Source organism: Thermobia domestica, chromosome 1, assembly GCF_964235325.1.
Source record: "Thermobia domestica chromosome 1, izTheDome1.hap1.1, whole genome shotgun sequence".
In the NCBI taxonomy this organism is placed as follows: Eukaryota; Metazoa; Arthropoda; class Insecta; order Zygentoma; family Lepismatidae; genus Thermobia; species Thermobia domestica.
The window spans coordinates 160576846-160602934 of record NC_137454.1 but is presented as its reverse complement, the minus strand read 5'-3'; the positions used below and the strand labels follow the sequence as shown (position 1 = coordinate 160602934).

At 36.7% G+C, this 26089-nt stretch overlaps 1 protein-coding gene across 1 annotated transcript in view; it reads right to left on the bottom strand.

Annotated features, from left to right (window-relative positions):
- Nucleotides 1-106: 106 nt before the first annotated feature.
- The window catches only part of eIF2Bbeta (eukaryotic translation initiation factor 2B subunit beta), a 35061-nt gene continuing 9078 nt past the window's right edge, over nt 107-26089 (bottom strand). Inside the window, exons 4-8 of the mRNA XM_081765202.1 lie at nt 23800-23948; nt 20692-20851; nt 20097-20291; nt 6669-6865; nt 107-275 (exon numbers count right to left, since the gene is read on the bottom strand). Coding sequence (XP_081621328.1) covers nt 203-275; nt 6669-6865; nt 20097-20291; nt 20692-20851; nt 23800-23948 — 774 coding nt within the window. The 3' untranslated portion in view covers nt 107-202. The remainder of the gene's footprint in view (nt 276-6668; nt 6866-20096; nt 20292-20691; nt 20852-23799; nt 23949-26089) is intronic.

Sequence of the window (26089 nt, the reverse complement as noted above, 5' to 3'; positions counted from 1 at the left end):
GCAAATTTCGTTCTATTCAAGTGAGAGGTTAAACACTGCGTTCTCAAGCTGATGAAGGAAAATCAGGTAGTAGTTTCTTTTGGACTATTAAGAAAGAAAAAAAAGATAAGAATCTTCAAATATTTTATTGTAGAAAAATGTTATGTACAAACCCATCCCCCCCGCATATTTTGATGTAATTCAGCTACCACTGGAAGCCCTTCTATAAATCATAATCATCTGGATGATATAACTCGCTGAGCAGCCTATATACATAGGACGGTGCATTACCTCCCCTTAAAAAAGAAATTACATTATTATAATAAAAGTGACATATCGTAATTTACAATACATTAAAAACGTTCAATGACAACAGTGTATACATGAATTACGTTAATTATTTTACTAACTTTATTTCATGATACAACACAATGGATACATTTTACGTGACAAGATTTTACTTCCAACGAATGTTCTTTACAATCTTGGCCGATAAATTTCCAACAGCTGCAGTCTTCATTGAGCCTATGCTAGGATAGGTTGGGACTTTTTGTTTTAGGTTACATTAAAAATAGAAAGGCTTCCTCCTCGTCCTTGGAAATACTGAATTCCTTGTCCTGTACTTCGGATCACCACGTGACTCTCCATTAGGGGGCGAGAATGTTTGGAACAAGCAATATGATTAAAAAAAAAATATCGGGTTCACTTGTTTGCTGAATGGATTATTTTTTTATTTCCTACCCATACAATATTTTTGAAATTTTCCTGATTTACCACTCCATCCAATATCCAACAGACTACGATGACGCTATCGACATTTCATTCCTAAAATTCTAAGAAACCGTTTAAGTTCTACGAAGGAATAAAAACACAATCTTACATGCAGATAGTATCTTCCTTTTAATTGTGCCCCAATTGAGTGAAAAAGGACAAGCTTCAAATCCTACATTATAAAATTCTTACATCATCCTCCTCCTCCTTCTTCTTATTATTATTATTTCAATCCTGTCACAGAACATTAACTTTTGCATCACTAAAATATACGTTTAATCTGATCGCATTTTAAAAGCAGCCAATATTTAAATTATTGCATGAAGAAAAATACGTGCTTCACAAGTGGAAATAATTATTAAGAACGAACGTTTTTTTTTTATTTTTTATTTATTTATTTTTTTTACCTTCAAGACGCTTCATATAGTATGGTAGGAAAGGAAGCACCGAACACACAAACTTTATATTTTTTGCATTATGTACTGTCAACGCTAGTACAAGTCTTGATCGCACTTTTTTTTTTTTTTTTTTTTTCATCTTCTACAGCCTCTACAAAATGGGCGATCCACGGTATCTAACATCATTCAATACTCGTACGTCAATTTCCGGACGACTGGAGTCCATCGGTAAATTCTGATATTTTAGAAGGTACGTTTAGACAATGTCACTTCGATAGTTGAATTGTGGAATATTTCTGCATAACAATTTCTTTTGTTTTTCCTTTCTTCCTTACTTCACTGATACCAATTTTATAGCAGCCAATATTTGAGTTTGGTCGTTTCCATTTATATAAATTTGTTAAATTCTCTAATAATTTTTGGGTGTGTCACCTTGACTTGTTTGTGTTGTAAACGGAAATGGCGGTTCATTTCAGCCGCGTTGAATACTCCATGGACAGTTTATGCAATCGTTACTACTGAATTGTGCATCCATTTTACTATATTTCACCTTTATCGTAACTTACGTCCTGAAACGTTCCTCGAGTTTCTTTTTTCACCTCTTTGACTCTACTCAAGAAGTCTCGTAAAGTATAAGTTGCATCATGCCCAATGTTTTTCAAATAAATCAGTAATTTTATGCTCGTACATTAATTATCAAAATGAATTCTAAAGCATAAATCTATAACTGATACTGGAAACGAAACCTAACAAAAGTACTATTTGTCTCCCAAAATGTTCATTTGTGTACCGTGAAACTTTTGAGAAACTGTGAAACTTTCGAAACGTAAGTATAACAATGCCAAGTATAATGAACAAATGTGTTCTTAAATGTCTAGTGTAACCATATATAAACAAAGTCATCTTTATTACGGTAATATAAAAGAAGCAATTAAACAGACATAACAGAGTTAAAACTTCATGTTTCTAGTATGTATAAATGTTGACAGGATAAAATATAACTGACAAAGTAGAAAGATAAGAATAATACAACTTATTTCTTAGGCGCTGGCATTTCTGAGCGAGGGAAAATAATTCAAACTTTCAATTACTGCCACTACAGGACTCTTCATTAGAAACCGCGCGAAACCCGTCTGGATGCTGTGATATGTCCTTAAAAATTAGGTAGAGATACGAGAATAACACTAAAGTGATAGCACCTACAATTTGAAATGTAGAATACTACATACTGAGATTATAAGGCCACACGCTAGTACATAAAGGGTTAAACAAAAATGAGTATAACATTTTTTTTGGGGGAGGGGGCGAATTATTACATGAAAAATTAACCTCATACACCATACTACTTCATAATGAATAAGTGAAATGGGTTTTATCCTTTTATAACTGTATGTAGTTCGTGTCCTGCAGTTCCCTAGGAGGGCTTAGACATTTACAAACAGTCCGTGACTCGGTCCTCTATGTTTTGGACGTCTCCTTTAGACTTCAATAGCAGTTCGGACTTCCTACCAAAGTCGACCATATAACCACTGGACAACGCGGTTCAGAGTTCGGGTCAGAACATTCTGGGAAATTGACATAAAGACTGATTCCAATTGTGTCTCTAATGCCAATACAATTTAATAATGCAAAAATTATTACGTTGCATGAGCATTAATTATTTATGCTGGAAAGAAAAATAAATTAGGTTATCTTAAACTCTAACATACGAATTTAAATCATAATGATAATTTTGATAAATTATGATGAAAGGATACGTGTAATTATATTTTCTTGATTTTAATCAATAACAATGAAACTTTACTAATACAAGATAAATTACACTTTGGCACTTTAATTTGAATAATTGAATACAAAAATAGAATTTAACACTTGGCCCAATCTTCTTATTACAATCGCGGAAGTCGCGGGTTACCGGTTGAACTTCACTACATCGTGTGTTTTGTATTATTTTCCACTTTCATTTCTCACTCACTTTGATGCTGAGGAAAGATAATCTTTGGCGGTCCCAGGGGGATGTCCTTAAGGTTGGGGGATAAATTCCCTTACTTTCCATCGTATCTTCTTTTTTGACTCATTTGGATTTAACTTTTGCGAGTTGTCCGAAGGCTTTGGACTGCATTGCTTTACATTTTCTGTTATTTTGAATAATATGTTGCACTAACGATATTTTACGTTACACTAAATTATGCAAGCGTGTGTAAATAACATTTTATTTTGTTTTGATTGTGCTTTTGTAAATTCACATAATTTTTTACACACTGTGAGGTTACAAACTGTTATCGCACCAGAAACAATTGTCAGACTGACTTAGCTTTTTCTCCCCGCCTCTCCGCGTTTCTACCCAACAGAGAGGCTTGCGATGCAAACTGTTGATGTCAGAGCTAAAAATAACTATGACAACCTATAGGCAGGAATTTTTGGAGACGAAGTTTGCTCTCTATGTCGGATTTTAGCACCTTATTTGGAGAAACGAGAGGGCCCACCAGCACTTCCGTCGCAGACGCGACGCACACACACACATGCATATTCGTCTGTTTGCTAAGAGAAAAATTCTTAAGAGTGCTTTTAAACGAGGTTAAAATTTTCTTCATTAATATTCGATGAGCTAGACCATATGGTTACACTTTTTAACTTTACGACCTGAGGTATAAGAAACTTAATATCTTAAACAAAAACAAGAGAGTAACTTCTATTTTTTCTTTTTTCTGGGAGGAAGGAGGAAGCTAATATACCAGCCCATGTTTCTCAAATTGACGCAACTGTTTGACAGTAATTCTTTAACCAATAATGAAAAATCATTATAAGTTAGCACAACACTGAGAATTGGACGAATGGCAGTTGCTTCTTCCATAAGAAAATAGTCCACGATAGACGCAATCTTCCTTGTAATCAATCTGGGGCTGAGAGGTAATATTAATTTCACAGGAGAAGCGAAAAAGTGTTTGCAACACAATATTTTGTTGAATTGCGTCGATTGTTTATTGATGGAAAAATTGTTCACTTTCCCGTTCCAGTTGTCCACGTCTCAAAACGTTCCTAGTGTCCCTCGTACCAATGTAAGTAACGAAAAATATGATAACTCAATTTTGGCCAAAAAGTGACTTGGCATAGTTTACCTCTCAGCCCCAGAAATGTATTTTTAAGGCATTCTAAGAACATTTCGGATTTAACTAAAATCACATCTTTATATGGGAGAGAAATCGAGCCAAAACATTTACTTTTAACGGAAAACTGTTACAAGTAATGTCAAAATACGTGGAGCGATGACTACTTAGATCTCGTGCATTCACGCAGGCAGACTACCGATTTCTCCGAGATATTATAAGAAATATATAAACAAGACAAGCCCGTACGTGCAGAAGAAAAGCGAAAGCAATGGCTTATCAAGCAATATCAGTGTTGTTTATTCATTTGAAAATTAAGACCACAAGTAGTTAGTTTTCATTTTCTGATAGAATACGATGTGTATACATTTATTTGCTTGTTTGACTGAAGTTACAATTTATATGTTTTCACGCTAGAGCTTTGCGGGAGGAAGAAATGTAATCTGTATTTGTGCTTTGCTGAGTGATTTTCGTAATAGATGAAAAACAAGTTTCCATGCTGATAAATATACTTTCTGTTATATCCCGACCAGCGAACGAGTAGAGATGGTCGGTTTTGTAATTAGAAGTAAACAGCAACCTGTTAACTTGTAATTAATCTATCGGTATAAGTTCAAATTAAGATAAATACAATTTCGAAAGTTTCATGTGTTTTTAGAATATTTTAAGTCAATTGTCAAATAATAATAATAATAATAATAATAATGTTCGCTCTTGGAGAAGGACTGAACTAAAATTGGTTATTTTGCCCCGTATGAGAGTGGTACTGTGAGACGAGTCATACATGTCACAATGACAGCATTATATGCACGTGCTGCAGCAGGAATGTACCGGAAAGCATACGAAACAATTTTCTCCTCATCAATCGGTATACATTCGTGCGCGCAGTAATGTGGCACCGGGTTACGCGGTTTGTCTGCGATAGCTGCAAAAGAATATGAAAAACAATAACACAAAATTACGCAAAATATTTATTTTATTTCTATAATACTTTGAAATTTAAGAAAAAAGTACGAGCAGGGTAATTTCAATGTCCTCTCTCAATCATGGAACATGTGTTTTCTGAATGAAGTCTGGAAAATGTATGACCTACTCTTTATTAAAATTATGCTTTCATCAAGTTATTGTTCAAGAAGTTAAAAAAAAAAAAAAAAAAAAAAAAATCTATTCGGAGAAGTTTTGCCGTTATTTCTAACCTGTCAAAACAAACTTTAGCTTGCAAAAATATAGTTTCCACTTAAGAATATATTATAACAGACTAGCAGCGTTCACCCCGCTTCGCTGCGGTCACCCCGGAACGCAATAAACTTTGTTACTTAGATAATTTTTACTTTTTCGATTTCAAGTGATATGATAAAAACCATAGAAGATTGCAGTAAATGTTAACATTATATCGCCTGTCATTTATGTTAACCCGCCCCGCTTCGCTGCGGTCACCCCGGAACGCAATAAACTTTGTTACTTAGATAATTTTTACTTTTTCGCTTTCAAGTGATATGATAAAAACCATAGTAGATTCCAGTAAATGTTAACATTATATCGCCTGTCATTTATGTTAACCCGCCGAGTGACACGGTCATGCGGGTTGCATATAAATACGTTTATTTTTACCTATGATGAACTAACAAAGGATTTGTACGTTATGGACACTTGAATGGTCAATTATCTCAAGACACTGGTAATTAAAAATTAAAGTGATATGATAAAAACCATCTAGGGTCCAAATCCTAATAACCCCCCAAAAATGAAAGAAATTGGTTCAGCCGTATTAGCGTGATGAGGGAACAAAGGATTTGTGCGTTCTCTTTTATATATAAGATAAAATTATTTATTTATTTTTTAAAGTTAACTTTCTAATTAGCGTATATACCGATCGAGTCAATGAGTCTGCTCAAAAGAAATAAATTAACTATGTATGTCGCAAAGTCAGAAAATATCTCGAGACCTCAGTTAATGAAGAAAGAAGAGAAATATATGCAGGAGATATCAAGACCTCGTGTCATCTCTCGTAAGCAATAGTTTGTCTGGATCTGGAGAGCACAATGCTCTATTGCGAATGGTTCCTGGAGAATTTCGCTGTATATGACATCTTGATGTAACGTGGTTTACCAATGAATCGTAGTTCTCTCAGTGAGTATGTAACCTCCAAACATCAACATTTTGACCAATACCATCTACATTCAATTTGTACATGCTTGATTTGCAAACAAAAGTTCCAAGTGTAGTTTCAACATCTCTAGTATCGGCGTAAAGTATCTGACTATCTTGTAAATATTCCTTATATCAAGATGTTATTTAACTACTTCTAGGTGCATCATATTTGTATGCAAATCATCCGTATTGCTTGTTACAAGCAATTGAAAATTAATATAAGAATTAGAGAACATTAAGAACAAAGTGTTTAATTACTTACGTGTTTGAGATGAAGAGAGTTACAAGTTCTGGTGGTACATAATCAAATACAGGATTGTAAACATGTACTTTCGATAGAATACTTCCTTCTGAATACTTCAATACACCTTCAGGTGATGCATAGCAATTAAATGCATCTTGATCGTACGAACATACATATTGAGGAGTTAGCTGGCATAACGGCGCTAAGACAATAACCTGAAAAATCAAAACACATAAAAATAACTACATTCAGAGCAAAATGGACACATACCACGGAAAGTTCTCTGATTCGCCTTTTAATAATATCACCCAAGAAAGAAAATGTGGTTGGAACAAAGGAATCCTAAAAAAAAAAAAAAAAAAAAGTAGTGTTCAACCCTGGTATAGGGCTCCCTGTGCGATTCTAGACCACGTGAGCTTGAGGTGGACAACATTACCTTTTTTTATATTCCCATTCCATCAACTTTTCATAATCACCACATTCACTTATTATTCGCCTCCTTTAACCTAAAGGGCATTTCGTGAAACATTAAATTAAAGATTTCATTCCATTTTTATTTTTGTGAAAAGAACATTTAAAAAATATTAGAAGACAGAAGAAGAAAGGTCGAGGGAGAAAATATATTTATAAACATCTGGGAAATTTTGCATATAAGAATGTGAGCGTGATTTTTTTTTTTTTTAAGCCTTATATGCAAGATTGTTTAAGCCACAATTTCATTTGGGTGGGAGATGAAAGCAAATTGGGAGTTTGTCAAGAAGAAAATTTAAAAATTGCCATTGGCGGTGACTGATCAAATATTCTACTACACTGCGAGGTGAAGAAGATAGCAAGACTTACACTTTATAATTTTACAACTTTCTGAAATTGCAATTCTTCGTTTCTGGAACCTTTAGTTTTTATTTTCATTAGGTATTATTTTATCACTTTCCTAGTACGAAGAGTTGTGTATAAATTCCAAGTATAGGATATAAAAAATAAAATTTGAAACAGTAAGTACAAGTATTTCTGCAGAGATACTAAAAATGTGTGAACTGTGTCTAGAAGTTTACACTGAAAAGTATTATTGACAAAAGCACCGATATGTTTGTAATATCGGCAACAGAGAAGTGTTATGAACAGGTATTTTATGTAACTGTAGTATTGGAGCGCATTGTGTTCAAACAATGTCGTTAAATTTCGATTATAATTAAGCGACTTGTTTTCATTTCATTTCAAGATTTTAGAGATTTGCCAATAGAAGTGACCAGGTCTGTTTCTGTACTCTCACTATCTGTAGAAGTATAAAGAATTTAGATAATTAGTTTACTTAGAAGATAAATTGCTACTGGTAGTTTTGACATTGTACCTAGTATATAATTTTTGTATTGCCCACTGATTTCGAGGATATGTCGCGTATTTCATTAGATTTTACTCCCAAGTGGAAGACTGTAAATAAAAAAATGCAATATTGAAACAACTACTTATAAGAATATTTAACAAGTTTCAAGTATTATGTACGGACTATTTTCAGTGTTGTCAGTTTAGTGCCTATCGCACCAGATCTAGTTTTCGCATATGTATCTGATTCAAATTGCCATCATTCAGCGCTATAGCGAAAATCTGGAAGTTTGAAATTTACCTGGTGGAAAATGTATTTTGCTGTTCCGGGCATGTGCAATTTTATTGGCAGGCATGTGTGATGTGCAAGAAATTTTACTGTAGTATGTACGATAATATCTTATGAACGTGCTGGTAACGCTCAACAGCAGGTACTTCAACGCTCTAGATATCTTTCTACCTGTATCCAATTCTAGGAGCAGTATTTTGCTTCTTGATACTAGTAATAGGCAGTCATATAAATCATTGCAAAAGATTCGGTAAAATGGTGTAAGTGTATGTCTCTCTCTCCCCACTTCCACATTTATTTTACTTAATGGTTTGCAATCATGTGGAAAGAAGACTTTTGTATGGTGATTCGTTTCTTGACTTCAAGGGAAGAGGAGGCGCACCTAAAGATCTTGAGATGATCGAGGTGTATGAAGAAGACGCACCACCATAGGAGACAATGGTAGAGTTGGTGAGATACTCTAAATGTGGACAAACAACTGTCGAAGACGGAGCGCCAAATGCCTGGCTGTCGGACCAAGGACCCAAAATTAGAACTGAATAAAGGTAGCTTAGATATGCAATAGGAGTACATCATAAATTACAGCAAACAATAAAATATTACACCTACTGTTTATTGCACCGAAATTTCCACAGCATTCAAGTTAGTACACTTAAAATATTAATCAGTTAATGGATATGAAAACACCAATAAAAGAACATGGCAGAAGACATATGCTCATCAAAAATTGTTCTGTGTACAGTAGTATACAATATTGTACATAAACTTTCTAATTCTAAGTTTAAGAACCCACGTTTATTTATTCATGTCATGGAACTTGTATTTTTTTTTTTTAAATACATAATGCTATGTTCCACGTCAAAGATGCTCAATAAGAGTGTCTTTTTGTAATTTGGAAAACATCAATCCGATAGTCTAATTCTTGCCATACTCTTTCCAACATCTCAGAGTCAATAGATGCAACTGCTTCTTGAATGTGTACTTGAAGTTCGGGTAAATTGTTAGGTAGGATGGCTAATACCACCGGGTAACGGTAGGTAGCATTATCAACCCTAGCTTGGCTTTTAACGTAACCATACCGAAAAAAAAAAAAAAAGTTACATAGAGTGATATCCAGTTTTGGGCAAATTTCAATTGAATTAACAATTAACAATTAATCTGTAAATTTAATTGTTAATTGCAATTAACAATTGAAATAAGTAATGGTTAATTGTTAATTGAAGTTGGCCATTAAAAAAGGAGAATCAATTGCAATTGGTCAATTGATTGAAAGTAATTGCAGTGGAAAGTAATTGCAATTGAATTCTGTAATTCAATTGCAATTGAAATTAATTGGCAATTGATTCAATTGCAATTGATTTCCACGGCAATTACTTTCAATTGATTGATCAATTGCAATTGATTTTCACTGATTAATTTTCAACACTGTAGTTCAGAGAGGGCGTGGGGCAATGAAAACTTTAGCCACGACCAATTGACCCACGACCCACCGTGACCCACTCTGACCCACCACCCACCATAAATCACTCTTACCCACTGTGACCCACAGACCCGCCAACACCCATTGTCATCAACTCTGACCCATGATTCACGACCTCTTCTCTACTGACTAACGAGTTTAAACTTGCAATAAAACAAGCCTATAAAATTATCACTCATCGGAGTTTGAATTTCTACGATCAATCGCTCAAGCATCGCACTAATACAATAACGGCGGATCTGACCTTTCTAATATAAATAAAATAGTTTGTTCGTGTGTCTTTCTTTGTGCGGCCCGTGGACGAGACGAGTGGACCGAAACTTTTCAAAATTTGGTCACGGGTAGCTTGGTCTAGGCCCCACACCAAGACGAAGAGTTTTTTTTTTTTAAATTCCTTACTATGGGGTCTCCAGGAGACGTTTACCGGGACCGGCCTGGGGATCAGACAAGTCGACCGAGAGTTACCAAATTTTGGTCAAAGATACCTTGGTCCAGCTCCCACACCAAAGCAAAGCTTTTTCGAAAAAAATCGAACCAGGGGGTCTCAGGGGGGCGTTTACCGGGACATGTAAAAGTAGTAGAAAATGACCGATATCAGTGTCGATTTTATAGTTTTCGCGGTCGCTGAGATCAATGGTGAAACTCCGATCGCATTAACTTCCAAATTCACCGTATTCTGCTACGGGCCGTGGGTCAATGGGGGGGGGGGGGGGGGGATACCGAAACGTACAAGTAATCCAAAATGACCGATATTAGTGTCAAATCCATAGTTTTCGCGGTTGCTGATATCAATGGTGACACTACCATTAGCGATGACTTTCAAATTCATCCACCGTTGTATGCGGGCCTTGGGTCACCAGAGGGGGGAATTCCGAGACATGTAAAAAAATAACCGATATTAATGTCAAATTCATAGTTTTCGGGGTAGCTGAGCTCATTGGTGAAACTCAAGACCGCGTTTACTTTCACATTTAGCCCCCATCAGATAAGAAACGGGGGCATTATGAAGGGGATCACGAGACATGTAAAAATAATCCACAATGACCGATGTCAAATCCGTAGTTTTCGCGGTGGCTGAGATCAATGGTGATACTTTCATTAGCGATGATTTTCAATTTTAGCCACCATTGTATGCGGGCCGGGAGTCACCGGGGGTGGGGAATTGCGAGACATGTAAAACTAATGGAAAGTGACTGATATTAGTGTCAAATCCATAGTTTTAGCTGTCGCTGAGATGAATGGTGATACTTCCACAGGCGTTGACTTCCAAAATACAGCCCCCATCGACTGCGGACCAGAGGCATTGTTTTTTTTTTTTCAAAATTGGAACCAGAGGATTATAGGGATTTTTACCGGCATATGTAAAAAGTAGTAGAAAATGGCAGATGTTAGTGTCACATTCATAGTTTTCGTGGTATTAGTTGGGGATGGGTGGGGGCCAGAGGAGATTGTTTCACAATACGAACCAAGGGGGTCTGAGGGGGCGTTCACCGGGACATGTAAAAGTAGTAGAATTTGTGTCGAATCCATATTTATCGGGGTTGCTCAGACGTATAGTAACACCCCCGATAGTGTTTACGTTCAAATTTAGCCCCATCGGCCTTCCCAATGAAAACACATGTACGTTGTTGGATGTATATTCACACAAAATATATCCAATGTTAGAAATGTTTCTTAATTGTTCTCCCGTTGTTCAGTTTGTTTACATTGATATTTTATCTGATCCGTGCGAAGAACGGGCATAACAGCTAGTACGAAATGGTAAAGTGTTTGTTATGGACCAAATTACAATGAATTCAATTATATAGATAATTATTATAATTATAACTTATAAATATTTCCTTGTTGAATCATAGAGCTCCTCCGTGGCTAAGCGGTTAGCGTACGCGCCTTTGGCGTGGGAACCCGGGTTCAATTCCCGGCGGGAGCTCATGTGGTTCGGATTCCACGTTAATCAGTAGGTCCATGTCTCATATAGCCTCGCTGCTGACCGGGACGTTAAACCCCAAACGCAACTCAAAATCAAATCAACTTGTTGAATTATACATATTTTTCAGTGAAAAAATGAATACAATTTAAAAGTCCCAAATCAACGTAAAGTAGACCAACTTAAAGGAAAAATGTATAAAATTTTCCATATAATTAAGCTTACAAACTTAAAATTTCCATGTAATTAAGCTAAATTTCCATTTTTGTGTCGTTTTGTGCGCCTATTTCTTCGTTTTCTGCGTCACCGGAAATGGGTCAATGTTATCCTACAAATATGGCGGAACAAGTTAATGCTGTTCCGTCAGGAACGATTTCGAGGTCGTTTCCTTCACATCGTCTTGTGCGTGTTTTCTACCGTTTTGTAAGCCTATTTCCACGTTTTGTGAATCAATGGTAGTGGGTCAAAATGGGCATTCAATGTGAGAAGAAAACTGATCCACTCTCCCACCCGTATCGAATTTCAAGGTCGCTTTTTTCGCATTGTTTAGTGCATATTTATACCGTTTCTGCGCATACTTTCACGTTTTGTAGGCCAACGAAAGTGGGTCAAAGGTGACCTACAAATATGGCAGAGAAAGACATATTCATTCCACTTTCAAGGTCCATTTTGACCCTCTTCCACTAATGCACAAAGCGACACAAATCATGTATAAAAAGTGTGAAGGAAACGACCTCATTTGATGGTGACGGAACAGCATTAAGTTATTCCGCTATACTTGTAGGCCATTTTGACCCATTTTTGTTGTCGCACTAAAGTGGAAATAGAAGCACTAAAGTGGAAATAGGAGCACAAAACGGTACAAAGCAGGCACTATACGATGCGAAAGAAACGACCCCCCAAATTCGATAGTGGCAGAACAATGGCTCTATTTTCTCACACATTGATGGACCATTTTGACGCATTTCTGGTGATGCTCAAAACGTGGAAGTAGGCGAACAGAACGGTACAAAATACACACTAAACGATGCGAAAGAATCAACCCCGGAATTCGATAGTGGCGGAATAGTGAGCCATTTAACTCCCACTTTAAAGGCCCGTTTAACTCACTTCCGGTGACGCACAAGACGAGGAAGTAGGCACAGAAAACTTTTTAAAAAATAATCACTAAACGATGCGAAAGAAACGACCTAGAAATTCGATAGTGTCGGAACAATGGGTCATTTTGGTCACACTTTGGACGTCCATTTTCACACACTTCTGGTGATGCGCAAAACGTGAAAATAAGAGCACGAAACGGCACGAAACATTCACTACTCGACGCGAAAGGAAGGACCACGAAATTCGGTAGGTATAGTGGCGGAGCAGTGGGTCATTTTCGTCCCACCTTCGAGGCCCATTTTGACCGTCTTCCAGTGACGCACAAAACGTCGAAATACGCGCACAAAAGGGTATGCAATGTGAAATTAACGACCTCGAAATTCGATAGTAGCGGAACTCTTGGTCATTTTCGTCCCATCTAGGAAGCCCATTTTGACCCACTTACGGTGACGCACAAAACGTGGAAATAAGGGCACGAAACGGCACGAAAATCCACTAGTCGATGCAAAAGGAAGGATATCGAAATTCAGTAGTGGCGAAACTCTTGGTCATTTTCATCCCACCTTCGAGGCCCATTTTGACCATCTTCCAGTGACGTACGAAACGTCGAAATAGGCGCACAAAAGGGTACGCGATGTGAAATTAACGACCTCGAAATTCGATAGTGGCGGAACAGTGTGTCATTTTCGTCCTACCTTGGAAGCCCATTTTGACCCATTTCTGGTGACGCACGAAACGTGGAAATGGAGGCACGAAACAGCACGAAAATTCAGTAGTCGATGCGAAAGGAAGGATATCGAAATTCGGTAGTGGCGGAGCAGTGGGTCATTTTCGTCCCACCTTCGAGGCCCATTTTGACCGTCTTCCAGTGACGCACAAAACGTCGAAATAGACGTACAAAAGGGTACGCGATGTGAAATTAACGACCTCGAGATTTAATAGTGGCGGAACTCTCGGTCATTTTCGTCCCATCTTGGAAGCCCATTTTGACCCACTTCCGGTGACGCACTAAACGTGGAAATAAGGGCACGAAACGGCACGAAACGTTCACTAATTGATGCGAAATGAAGAACCTCGAAATTCGGTAGTGGCGGAGCAGTGGGCCATTTTCGTCCACCTTTGAGGTCCATTTTGACCGTCTTCCAGTGACGCACAAAACGTCGAAATAGACGTACAAAAGGGTACGTGATGTGAAATTAACGACCTCGAGATTTAATAGTGGCGGAACTCTTGATCGTTTTCGTCCCACCTTGGGGACTCATTTTAACCCACTTCCCACGACGTACAAAACGGAAGTAGACGCACAAAACGGCACAAAACGATGTGAAGGAAACAATCTCGAAATTCATTGGTGGCGGAAGAGCAATAACTTGTTCCGCCATATTTGTAGGCTCATTTTGACCCACTTCCGGTGATGCACAAAATGTGGGAATAGGCGCATAAAGCGACACAAAACACGCACAAAAGATGCAAAACAAAGTACCTTGAAATTCGTTGGTGGCGGAACAAGTTAATGACGCCGTGAGCACCAATATAAGTATATACTGTAGTTCTTACCAGTTGGCGCGGTGGGTCAGTGGTAGAGCGTTCACCTCCGGTGCTTGAGGTCCCTGGTTCGATCCCAGCTCGCGCAGTTTGTACTTTGTGGTGGACAAACACCGTGCTCGTGGATTTTCTCGGGGTTCTCCCGTTTCCTCCCACTTTCTTCATTTCATCCATTTCCTATCATCACCGTCTCCTTTAGCATATCCGGCATAAGCCTGAGACGTAAAGCTAAAGATTTCTTATCATTTTTTGTAGTTCTTACCATCAAGGCTGAGAACTGCACGGTCCAATTTTTTAGCCAAAGTAGAAGCCCAACCGGAATAGTGATGTCAACCGACTCGGCTTGGTTCAACTGAGCGTACAGCTTGAGCTGGCTTGGTTGGGATTACCCATCGACTGGGCTCAATTGAGCCAATGGCTTGAACCGGCTCGGTAAAGACGAGTCATCGGCTCGGCTCGATTGGAGCCAATGGCTCGAACCAGCTCCGTTGAAACGAGTCCATAGGCTGGGTTCGAGTCAGCTCAACTGAGCCGATGGCTCGAACGGGCTCGGTTGGGGTAAGCAATCAGCTCAATTCGGCTCGGCTCGTGTGAGCCATCGGCTGGAGCTGGCTCGGTTGGATGAGCTGTTGGCTCGGCTCACTTCTCGGTTCGGCTCGATAAGTGAAAAAGCTGTGAGCGAGCCGCTTGAGCTGTTGACAACCCTAAACCCGGGTCAAGCAGTTTTGAACATGTTTGGCTGGAGTCCCATAACTTCTAACCATTTTTGGCTCGAGCCCGAATACTTGCTCCTCCTGAACTCAAACCAAGAACCTCGTGACCGATGTCCTTGCCTCCTGAAGATTTCTTGACGACCAAGATCGACAGTCAACTAATTTTTAGTATTGAGATACAAACCGCCTATATTCCATGTTTATACAGGTACACGGTGTTATAATGATAATTAATTATAGTAGTAGTAGTAGTATCATTGATTATTATATTGTCTATGTAGGATACTTGAAGATAGTAGTACTTGGAACTACACAAAGGATTTAGCTCGAATTGGCTCGACTCGACTGGAAACTCGATCCGAATTCGAGTCGAGTTGGGGGAAATTTTTCGAGCCGAGATCTCAAGTCGAGCTCAAAGATGTCTGCTTCGAGTCGAGTCGAGTTTTAAAGAAAACTCGCTCGAACTCGCTGGTGCCCATTCCTATTGTATGCATGACGGGCATATAGTTCTTTCGAGGGGGATAGAACCATAAACATAATATATTTTAAAAAATACTTAGTTTCCTGGCTTTCTTCCCAGGGGGGGAGGGATGGTAGGTATCCAGCATTTCTTATAAGTACCTTATTTGAAATATGTAAAACAGTAACAAGGACAACACAATACACACACATCTTCTTATCTTCAGTTTTAATTGCTGATTTCAATTGCAATTAACAATTACAATTAACAATTACAAGTTTCAATTGTCAATTGCAATTAACAATTAAATGTTTCAATTGCACCCTTTGCAATTGACAATTAACAATTAAAAGTTTCAATTGCCTGGTGACCAATTAACAATTAACAATTGACGAAAATTTAATTGCAAATTTTATGATTGAATTCAATTGCAATTGAAATTAATTGTCAATTACAAATTGAAATCAATTGCAATTGATTTTCAGAGCAATTACTTTCAATTGATTGATCAATTGCAATTGATTTCAATTGATTTTGCCCAACACTGGTGATATCTGTAATAACTGTTTTTCACAAGGAAGCAGAATCTGATCCTCACGACTAGCTCGTCGTATCCGTTGATTTGGTAACCTGTTAAGTTCCCTCCTGACATCTTGTTGCTACTGTGGGGGTGTCCCGTCCTGCTGGAAAATAAAATTTTCTATGTTCTCTTTCAGCTCCAGGAAAAGCCATCTCTGCAACATGTGAAAATACAAAAGTCCGTTTACAGTGTCTTCCTCGAGAAACATAGGGCCATACACTATTTTACGGGTGACTGCACAAAACATGTTCACTCTGGGAGAATCACGGATATGTTCTTCATGACCATATTGAGTTTCTAAATCCCAGAGTTTGTTTGATTGCTTTCCCCGAAAGGTGGAAGGTAGCCTCGTCACTAAACACAACTGACTCAAGTCATCTCTTTCCATAAGATTTTGCATTGCAACGCAAAACTCAAGTCTCTTATCCTTGTTAGTAGGTTTAAGTGCCTGCAATAATTTCAATCGGCATGGGTGAAATTTGAAATGTTTCCGCACAACCTTCCACTTTGTTGTCTGCTTCAAGTTCAATTCTTTGTTTGTGCGAACCGTTGATTTTTGTGGGCTTCTGGCGAAAGTAGCACGCACGCGATAAACTGTCTTCTCAACTCCTGACCAGCAAGTTGATTTCCTTTTGCAGATACACCCACTTCCTTTAAATTGACTGTATCTCTGTAATGCGCCGCTAAATTGTACCTGAACCACAGTGCGTTACAAAACATTTTCAAAGATGTTGAGAGGTCGGATAATACAAAATTTAAATTCTAAATGAAATCATCAATTTTTCGAATCGGAAGTAATAAACACATAAGTTTTGAAAGGAAAGATTAACTGTAAGAAGAATTTTGACGGGTAATATAGTTTGGAAATATGAATTTGTAAACGATTGAATCTCGGATCGAATGTCGAAAGCTAAACAAACTGCAAATTGCTTTTGTGTCTATATTTAGAACTTAAATTGCATTTCTGTTTATATTAGATGAAACCTACAAACGTCAAATCAGTTCGAGCTGTTGCAATTATATTGTTATTTGTCTACGTACGATGTGCACTTTTATAGAAATAGAATGATTGATCATTAATAATCTTGATTTTCTCTGATCTCTCTCTCTCTCTCTCTCTCTCTCTCTCTCTCTCTCTATATATATATATATATATATATATATATATATATATATATATATAAAGTCTAGTTTTGAAAACAGCCTCTACGAAATTAGAAAAATCAGACATAAATGAGTTTAATGATATGATGAAATATGAGAATTATATATGATTACAAAGAAGACGCTAATGTCTAATGAATGCAATACAAGTATAATGTAATTTTATAAAAGGGCTGTTGAGAAGTTTAGAATTGACTTCTATTAAAATATCGTATAAATATTCGTATGTAATTAAATGTTGCATAGTCTAATTAGCATTTAATAGATATTTCCTGCACAGCTTGAGTATTAATGGTCAGTTTTATGCATAGCTGGTAGAGAGAGAGTGTATGTTTTTCATTGTGACAGTTTCTCCATTTGTACACCGGACCGCATGCACAAAAATACATGATACATGGAATCTATAAAGTAAGCATCACACTTTTACTGAATCAGAGAAAGGTGAAGGTGGCGTAATACATCACTTCCGAAATGAGTGCCCGTTTAGTGGGTCTAACCCGAACTTCGTCCTGAAAATTCGCCGAAGACTAACTACAGACTGTTTTACATGGAATTCGAGAGAACTCGAAACGCTTTCCTGTCTGTTTCCTGCCATCTTGATTTACTGTCGCCCTAGCGGTGGAAAGCGTAATTAAACATCTGCTTTGCTAGCCACAAAAACTTTTTGAGTTTTTCTTTCATTTAACACAAGTTGCATGTCACTGTAAATAAATAAACGTCAGTTATTACACTTTGAAATTAAGAAGATCATTTACAGCGAGCAGTGATAATAGTCACAATAGCAAATAAAAGATAACGCTTCGTATTCACCGCTACAAATAACAAAACAGTAGCAGTTTCGATAGACACGGTCCCCATCTTCAACTGACTTGAATTTTTTTTAAAAAATAAAATAAAATAAGGTAAAAAAAAATGTAGGAAGGTGAATGGATAAAAATGGTTATTCGAAGTAACGAAGGATGAGAGTAAATCAAAACTCAAAATTCACAACCTCGCCTAACCTATTATATATGATCTTCAAAAAATATATCAGTGGGACCTGTAATAGCTGGTTTTCACAGTGCCACTTATCTACTGTACCATAAGCTTGAATCATTTAATATGCATCTCAATATTCTATCAAAAATAGCTTCGAACTCAAAAAGCGTTTTGAACTCTTTTGCAGCTGTTGATTCGATACATTTGACTTTGTTTGACGGCCCCACAAAATATCGGCGGACTTAGCTCTACACGCGTAAAAAGCGATGATTTTACAATTAACTGCCTTCTGCCTCAGGAACAATATCCTTCAATTCGAAGAGTTGTTTTCCGGCAAGGTGATGGTTTGGATATGGGCAATGCCCTTTCCCCATTACTTTCCAACCAAGTTTAGGATGTTTGAAACTGGTATTATAGCTAAATTTTTTCACATTTGGTATTTTCGCTATGCTGATGATACCCTAATTTTGTACAAGTGACTGTTTTAAAAGAAAAACTTGTTCGATGAGATCAACCAGATGGACTCGAGAATTAGGTTCACTATGGAACGTGAAGAAAATACTATGCTCAATTTTCTGGATATCACTAAAAAAACATGCAAATAAATCTGTCACCTCACTATATCGCAAACCTTCCGCCGAGACCAAGTATATTAAATTTAGATAATCCCATTCTTGGCTTCAGAAGATGAATATCTGGACATTTTTAGGAGAGCCTTTTTACATTCAGACCTCCCTGGGAAGGGCCGTAATCAGGCTGTACAATACCTCACGAAAATTAAACAGGAAAATGGTTTTCGAAAGTCCTTATTAATCAAATGGTACAAACAGGTTCAACAAGAAGTATTGGACTCTACAACCAACCAGGATTACCACAGAGAAATAAACTGTTACTTTTGCATGTTTCTGCAGAGATAAAGAAGATTTTACAAAAATATGATATTGATGATTCAGAAGTTTTCCGTAATCAACTGCGAAATATCTTACTAACTTCAAATCTTACTCCACCGATTCTCAACTATCTAGTGGAGTTTACAATATCATTTGTCAGTGTGATAAACTGTATATAAGTCAAACCAAAAGGAATAATTCTATCAGAATAATTGAACATATTAATACTACTAGGATTCTCAACTAGCAGCAATTTTGCGGACTGTCACTGCACGTTAAGGAAAATAAAGGTGATATTATTAATGTACGCCTAATGGAAAAGCAAATACTGCGACTGAACATAAAATAAAGTGTCCTTTTTACATTCGTAAGTTTGACCCTGAACTGAATCTGGACAAAGGGAAAATTAATCCAATATGGAGTGACTTTCTTAATATTTACTTTCATTAGTTGCAAAGAAAGAGGAACAATAATAGTGAACATTGGATAGTAACTCTCTTCATAGTGTTTAACGTAGGTTCATTTGTCTTAGTGTTGGTGGTCGTGAAATGGATTGTTTACTTCGAATAACCACTTTTATCCTTTCCCCTTCTCACATACTTTTATCTTTTTAACCTTTTTTCTCAAAAATCGAAACAGCTGATGATGAGGACCGTGTTCCTCAACCTGCTAGTGTTTTGTGATTTCGCGTAGTGAGTATGAAACGTTATCTTTTACTTGCTACTGAGGTCTGTGCACAGTTTATAAATTTTCAAAGAAGAATTTCAGTAATCTACTTAACATAGAACTTAAGTGCTGAAGTTAACCTTTTTCCCGAAACACAAGAGGAAAAACATGAATTATGCAGCGGCTCAAAAAGTAATCCGGAGAACAGGACTACATGAATAAGCAAACAGCGAGATTTGCGAAATATAGTATAAAAATAATATCCCATGACGCACCACATGGAGTAAAGATATTTGTTCTTTTACACATTGTTACAATTCAAGCGCTACTTACAGGAACAGAATAATGTTTAGCAGCAAGGGCTACATTGTGACTTCCACAAACTGCCATGAGACCACCATTTGCTAACACAGTATGAGTGCCCATGATAACTTTATTCACTCTAGACATAATTGCAAATACTGCGGAATCAGCTATAACTGTTGTTTCTATTTTGCTTTTCGCCAAGCTAACAGCAAGCTCGTGTCCCTGTGAAAGAGTTTAATAATTAATATAGACAAATCATTTACATATTTACAATTCATTTACTATTTTTACAGTATAACAATACTCTTCAATACATTACTGATCATTATGAATGAAACTGATTAGAACATAATTATAATAATGTTTTATTCTCATACTGAGTACATTAGACGGAAAACGTGATGCAACGCAAGCGCTTAGTAAATTTATAAAGATTATTTTACAAAAATTCAGACAAAATCCGCAATAAATAACACGAATCAAGTATTACAGGCTACAAGTAAAACTGCGAATAGAGAAATGTGAGGTAATGTTTCAACATTTTAGCTTTAGATCAAGTACTACATTTTAAATAATATAGTCGCCTATATGAAAAGAAACATGTAAAGAACTACGAACTTACGTGATAAAATGGAGCACATTCAGCCACTATGACCTCGAACTTGCGGTTGCCTGCTACAGCGCTTTTGAAAAAAGCTTCGACAGCCGCCGACTTGCCGACAGTCATAATAATTTCATTTGAGTGAATATGTTGTAAAGCCTGATTAGCTATATTGTCAGCACTGAAATAAAGAAAGAAGTGCTGCGATTAATTTCAGACACAAAACTTGATATTAGTATGCTTATGAGTTAATAACATAGCAAAAGCTCATAATACAGGCATAATGCAAACTCAAAGCGGTCTTTGTAAAATATTACAGAATAATGTTATAACGCCAGGAAAACCTTCAATAGTAATAATAGCAATAATCACGATGGAATGATTATAAAGATAGAGTACCGGTACTAGCATTCTGTTTTGTAAATGAAGAACTCCTTAATCATTTTTAATCAATAATAACGAAAAATATTATTATATAATACTCAAATAGTATACTAGAAGTAATTTCGTTAAATTCTTCATCAGGTAAGAAGAAGAAAGAAAAAGTTAAAGAACGAAAAAATATTCGTGAAGTGCCCAGGTGAGCTCTATATTGGTATCTAGTCACATGTCAATGCTACGGATGCGTCAACTATATCGTACATCCGGAATGATTTATTTCCGGTTGCGCCACTGTGAATGGTATATCGTATGAAACAAGAGTGGCAAATCTGCGACATGAGCTTCGTTATAACCGCCCTAACATTAATGCTGGAAATATCAAACTCCTTCAAGACATGCACCGAGGTGCTCTAGCATGAGCTGCACTGTTCTGATCTGGCAACTTTAGAGTATTCTCCTTTTGGTCGAAGAATCTGTTTTAATTCCGATGGTGAAGTCAAACTGATTGCGCGCAGATGGCTGTAAGCCCAAAAAGACGGACTTCTATAAATAGGATATTCTGAAACGTTTCTGCAACGATAGATGAAAAGTGTTGAGAGACTGCGTCCATGTTAAGAAGGAGTTTTTATGAGCCTTTACTTCGTATACTGTATATTCTTGACATGTTACCTATTACACTTTCTTCTACATAAACTATAGGTCATTCCTCACCACACTATCTCGCCTCTAAGAAAGCTGCATTACAGGACAACACCAGGTACTACTAGGATGAAAATAAGCTGAGTAGTGGGGGAAGACATAGAACTATGGGACGGCTAGATAAGTAAAGGTACAGGAGAGCGAAAGAATAATAGATGGGAAAAATATATATAATATAAGAATAAGAAAATTTCTATTTGTTTCTGTAATTTTAATTTTTAAATAATTATTGATTTTATTAGTATGTAAAAAATAATAAACAATTTAAATTGTTGAAAAAAAATCGTAAGGATTGGAAAATATGTAAATAAACTTGAAATTTTACAACAACAATAATAATAATAATAATAATAAAAAAGAATAAGGAAATATAGAATTATCCAACTCTGAGACGAAAAACAGAATCACTCGAGTTGGATTTATAACTAATTATAAGATAGGGCGACAAGTAAGAAGTTATACCACAGTAAACTCCAGAGTCATACCAGTAAAATGATCTAACAAACCAAGAAACACAATTATCATCCAGATATATGTCAACGGCAACGCACAATGACAAAGTACAGCAATAGTATACAGCGATTGAAAACATCATGAAAGACGTGAAAGACCATCTGACTGGAATACGATTATAGAAGAAGGCGCAGAAGGGAAAATAGCAGGAAAATATAGACTAGCAAAGTACAACGAACGAGGGGAAAGACAGATCGAATTTTGCACGAAGAGTAAGCTAGCAGTAGCAAAAATTTTATTCAAGAAACATAAGCGCAGGATTTAAACTTGGAAAATAGCAGATCAACAAATATACCAAATAGTTACAATTTTTGTATTCCGGTCGGACTGACGGGAGAATTGGTTGCTTATTGTCAATGGCCTATGATACATTATTGGTCCTTACACTTCAGACCGCCTCGGGCAAATTAATTTACGGTGGTATTATACAAAATGAAGAAATCTCACAATATATTAAACTATTTTTGCATGACTTAATCGATGTTTACAAAATAATTGTGAACTGTGGCAAATTTGTATATTTCCCCCCGCATGCCAGACTTAACATTTTTTCTGGCTTCCCACCGAATAATAGCCGGAATGTGAAACTCGTTCGGTAGATTTTGTCTCAGAAAATTAATATTTCAGTAACCACTAATAATTTTTCTGTTTTCGGGAAACAAATGGAATATTTTACTAGTTTCTCGAAATTGAACGAAAATATAGTCGGAGAAGAGCTTGTTTTTTTTTTTTTTTTCAAATGAAAGTATTGGAAACAATACGAGAAAAGAGGGTATGCTGAAGAATATTTCAAACTGGACATATTATGAGACATGGAGAAATCATCATATTAGCTTTGAGGGGAATGGCAGAAGGAAAAATGGCTATAGGAAGGTCACCATTGAAATATACGGACCAAATTATACAAGATATAAGAAAGAAAAAAAAAAAAGTAAATGAAAATGAAAAGTCTAGCTCAGGATAGGGAAGAGTAGGAAATTATGGGAAGTTGCATAACACCAATCAAAAGGTGGCTAATTTAAGAAAGAAGAGGAATAAGGGTTGAAAAATAAAGTAGAAACATGAGAATATAACAATAAATAAAAAATGGAGAAAAAGGTGGAACGAACTTACGAGAAAGATGAGGTCAAATGTATTGCTGTGATGGGTTGTGTGTTCAAAACAAGTCGATGGAGAATATGAACGTTTCAAGAGTATGGATGGCGACTGGTACGAGTCGAAAGAAGAGTTAGGGTTTCGCCAACACAGAAGGCTCGATAGGAGGTATACTTAAGGATGTAAATTAATTCTTCACTTACTATTCCTTCGCTTCCCTGCACTCGTACCGATCAACCAGTCCGACAGTTTATGTTTCTCCACTATCGGTTGGCAGAAACATACACCTGTTGAAAACAATTTTTTTGATCCATGTTACACACTTATTTTGTTTATTTGTCCTACCGGGATTCTGTACAAATATTTTGAGTCACTAAAAACACTTCGGTGTGAAGATTATTTATTAGCATATACATACCATATGACTAAGTACATCCATACCTTGTTTCTAATTCCATGAGGAATTCCCCAATATGTTCCAAGACTGCTTCATCTAAAGAAGGAACCTCTTTGTCATAATCATCTACTTCTCCTTCCGAGGTAACGATTTTATGTAAAGATTCCTGAGGATCAGCTTCTTCCTGCTTATTCTAGAGTGAGAGGAAAAATGTATTTTATGGTGAATGAAACGCTGACAGTTAGTCAAGTTGTAACGAAGAAGACATTGTACCCAAATGATCATTGTGAAAAGTCCTTGGATATATTTATTTCTGATGATGCAGTGTTTAACTAAACGAATTAGAGAAGTTACAGAAGTTAACGAAACAAGTTTGTTTGCACAAAAACTAAGGAGCGGTGAATAGAATTTACGGAAGTGTACCGTGGAACACTTAGTGCCGATTTTTCTGTTTACACATTTTGAAGAGATACAATAATGTAATTAAAAAAAAAAAAAGAAAAGAAAAAAAAGATTCCGGCTAGCATCACGTCTGCGCTTGAGGATGATTCTAGAGTTCAGGAGCGGATCCAGGACCGACTTCTGGGGGAAGGGGGGCGGTGGGTTGTCATACTGCTACTTTTAAGGGCTCCAAACTTTGGGATGGGTTATACATATATAATAAAAAAGTTTCCTCTTTTTTTGGGGGGGCTATTGCCCCGATCGTCCCCCCCCCCTGGACCCGCCCCTGCTAGAGAGATCGAAATATTGTGAAAATAATGACTTAAACACGAATGCAAGTTAGGGGTACACGGTAAGATTTTGAGTTTTAAACTCATGTACCCAAAAGCACAGTTTAGTATTGAACTAAACTAATATTAGAACGGAGTTTTAAGGTGATCACCCAGGTACGATGTCTCTCATTGAACATGTTTAGTTTATTGACAAAACAAAAGAAATATACTGACTACGTACAACTTACAAATAGATAAAATACAGTTATCGAACGTGGAAAATAGTTTAGTTTAGTTTTATTATATATCGTAGGTTAATTAGCCATGATATACATTAGCTATTACAAATAGAACATACAATACAAAAGCAGTTTTATAATATTCTTTTTATTTTGTGCCTATATCATATATTTCTTTCACACTCTTTTTTTCTTATCCTCTGTACGTACACTTTTCTTTTCGTGCAAAGCATTTACCTTTCGCTTTTATCTTGTATCTTTTATTACTATGGTCGAAGTAAAATGGTGACAATTATTTTCCCTAACCGCATTTCTTCTCTTCTCCAGCGTCATCTAAATTTGTTTTACTAGCTTAAGTTGTTCTTTTACTATTAGTATAGTTTTCTTTCCGTTTGTACTTCCCCGATACGCTTTAAGGGAATTTTCGTCCCGCGCGTCATTGTATTCCTCGCATTTAAAACTGCCTCCCGTTTTCCACCTTCACCTCCATATTCCAGCCTCACCCTTTTTTCCTCTCCTACTTCCATGCACCCAATCTCATTGTGGCGATTACCTTTTTGCTGCCATCGAGAGGTTAATATGTGCTTCCTTTCCTCCTTCCGTTTTACATGTATTAGTTCTAATGATGGGCTTCCTCTACATTCATTGAAAAGTTTGTTTGTAGATGTTTCCATTATCGCATTTTTGACTGTCTTCCGCGTGTTAATGTCTATTCTCTGTGCTAATTCCTGTAAATCTAATTCGTCACGTGCATTGTAACGTATTACCCAGTTACGTTCAATATCCTTTCCTTCTGTTAAACCCTGAAACAAGCCAGTTGTAAAAGTCTATTTATGATGCTAATTCTTAAATTTAGCTAATATTTACGTGTTTGTATCTTCGTAAATATGATGGTCGAAAACCTGCGCGTTTCTAAGATTGTCGCATACCTTGGAGGTGCTTGTGATAGTCTAGGATCTCTTTAGAAATTTATTTTATTTTCCACGCAGCTAGGTCTCCAAACTTCCATCCATATGTTACTATCGGATAAATCATGAATTGAATATCTGCAGACTAAATTAATAGGTATCATCTCTTCCCTGTAACAGTACGCCTTCTTTGTCTTTTAGGTGCTCCTACTACTTGTTTCTGATGTGCGCATTTATCATTATATGTTATTGTAACCCCCTAATATTTAAACGCACTTACCGATTCAATTCCTTTACCGTCAAATATCCGAAGTTCCTTTTTGATCCGCCATTCTCTGCAGTATCGTAACGTCTATCGAGTGCCCTTTGTATCCCTATCGAAATTCTCGCTAATACAGTTAACTCGTCTGCACAGTTAACTCATCTCATCAAATATCTTCTGAAAATCGACAAAACAGTTATATATATATTTTT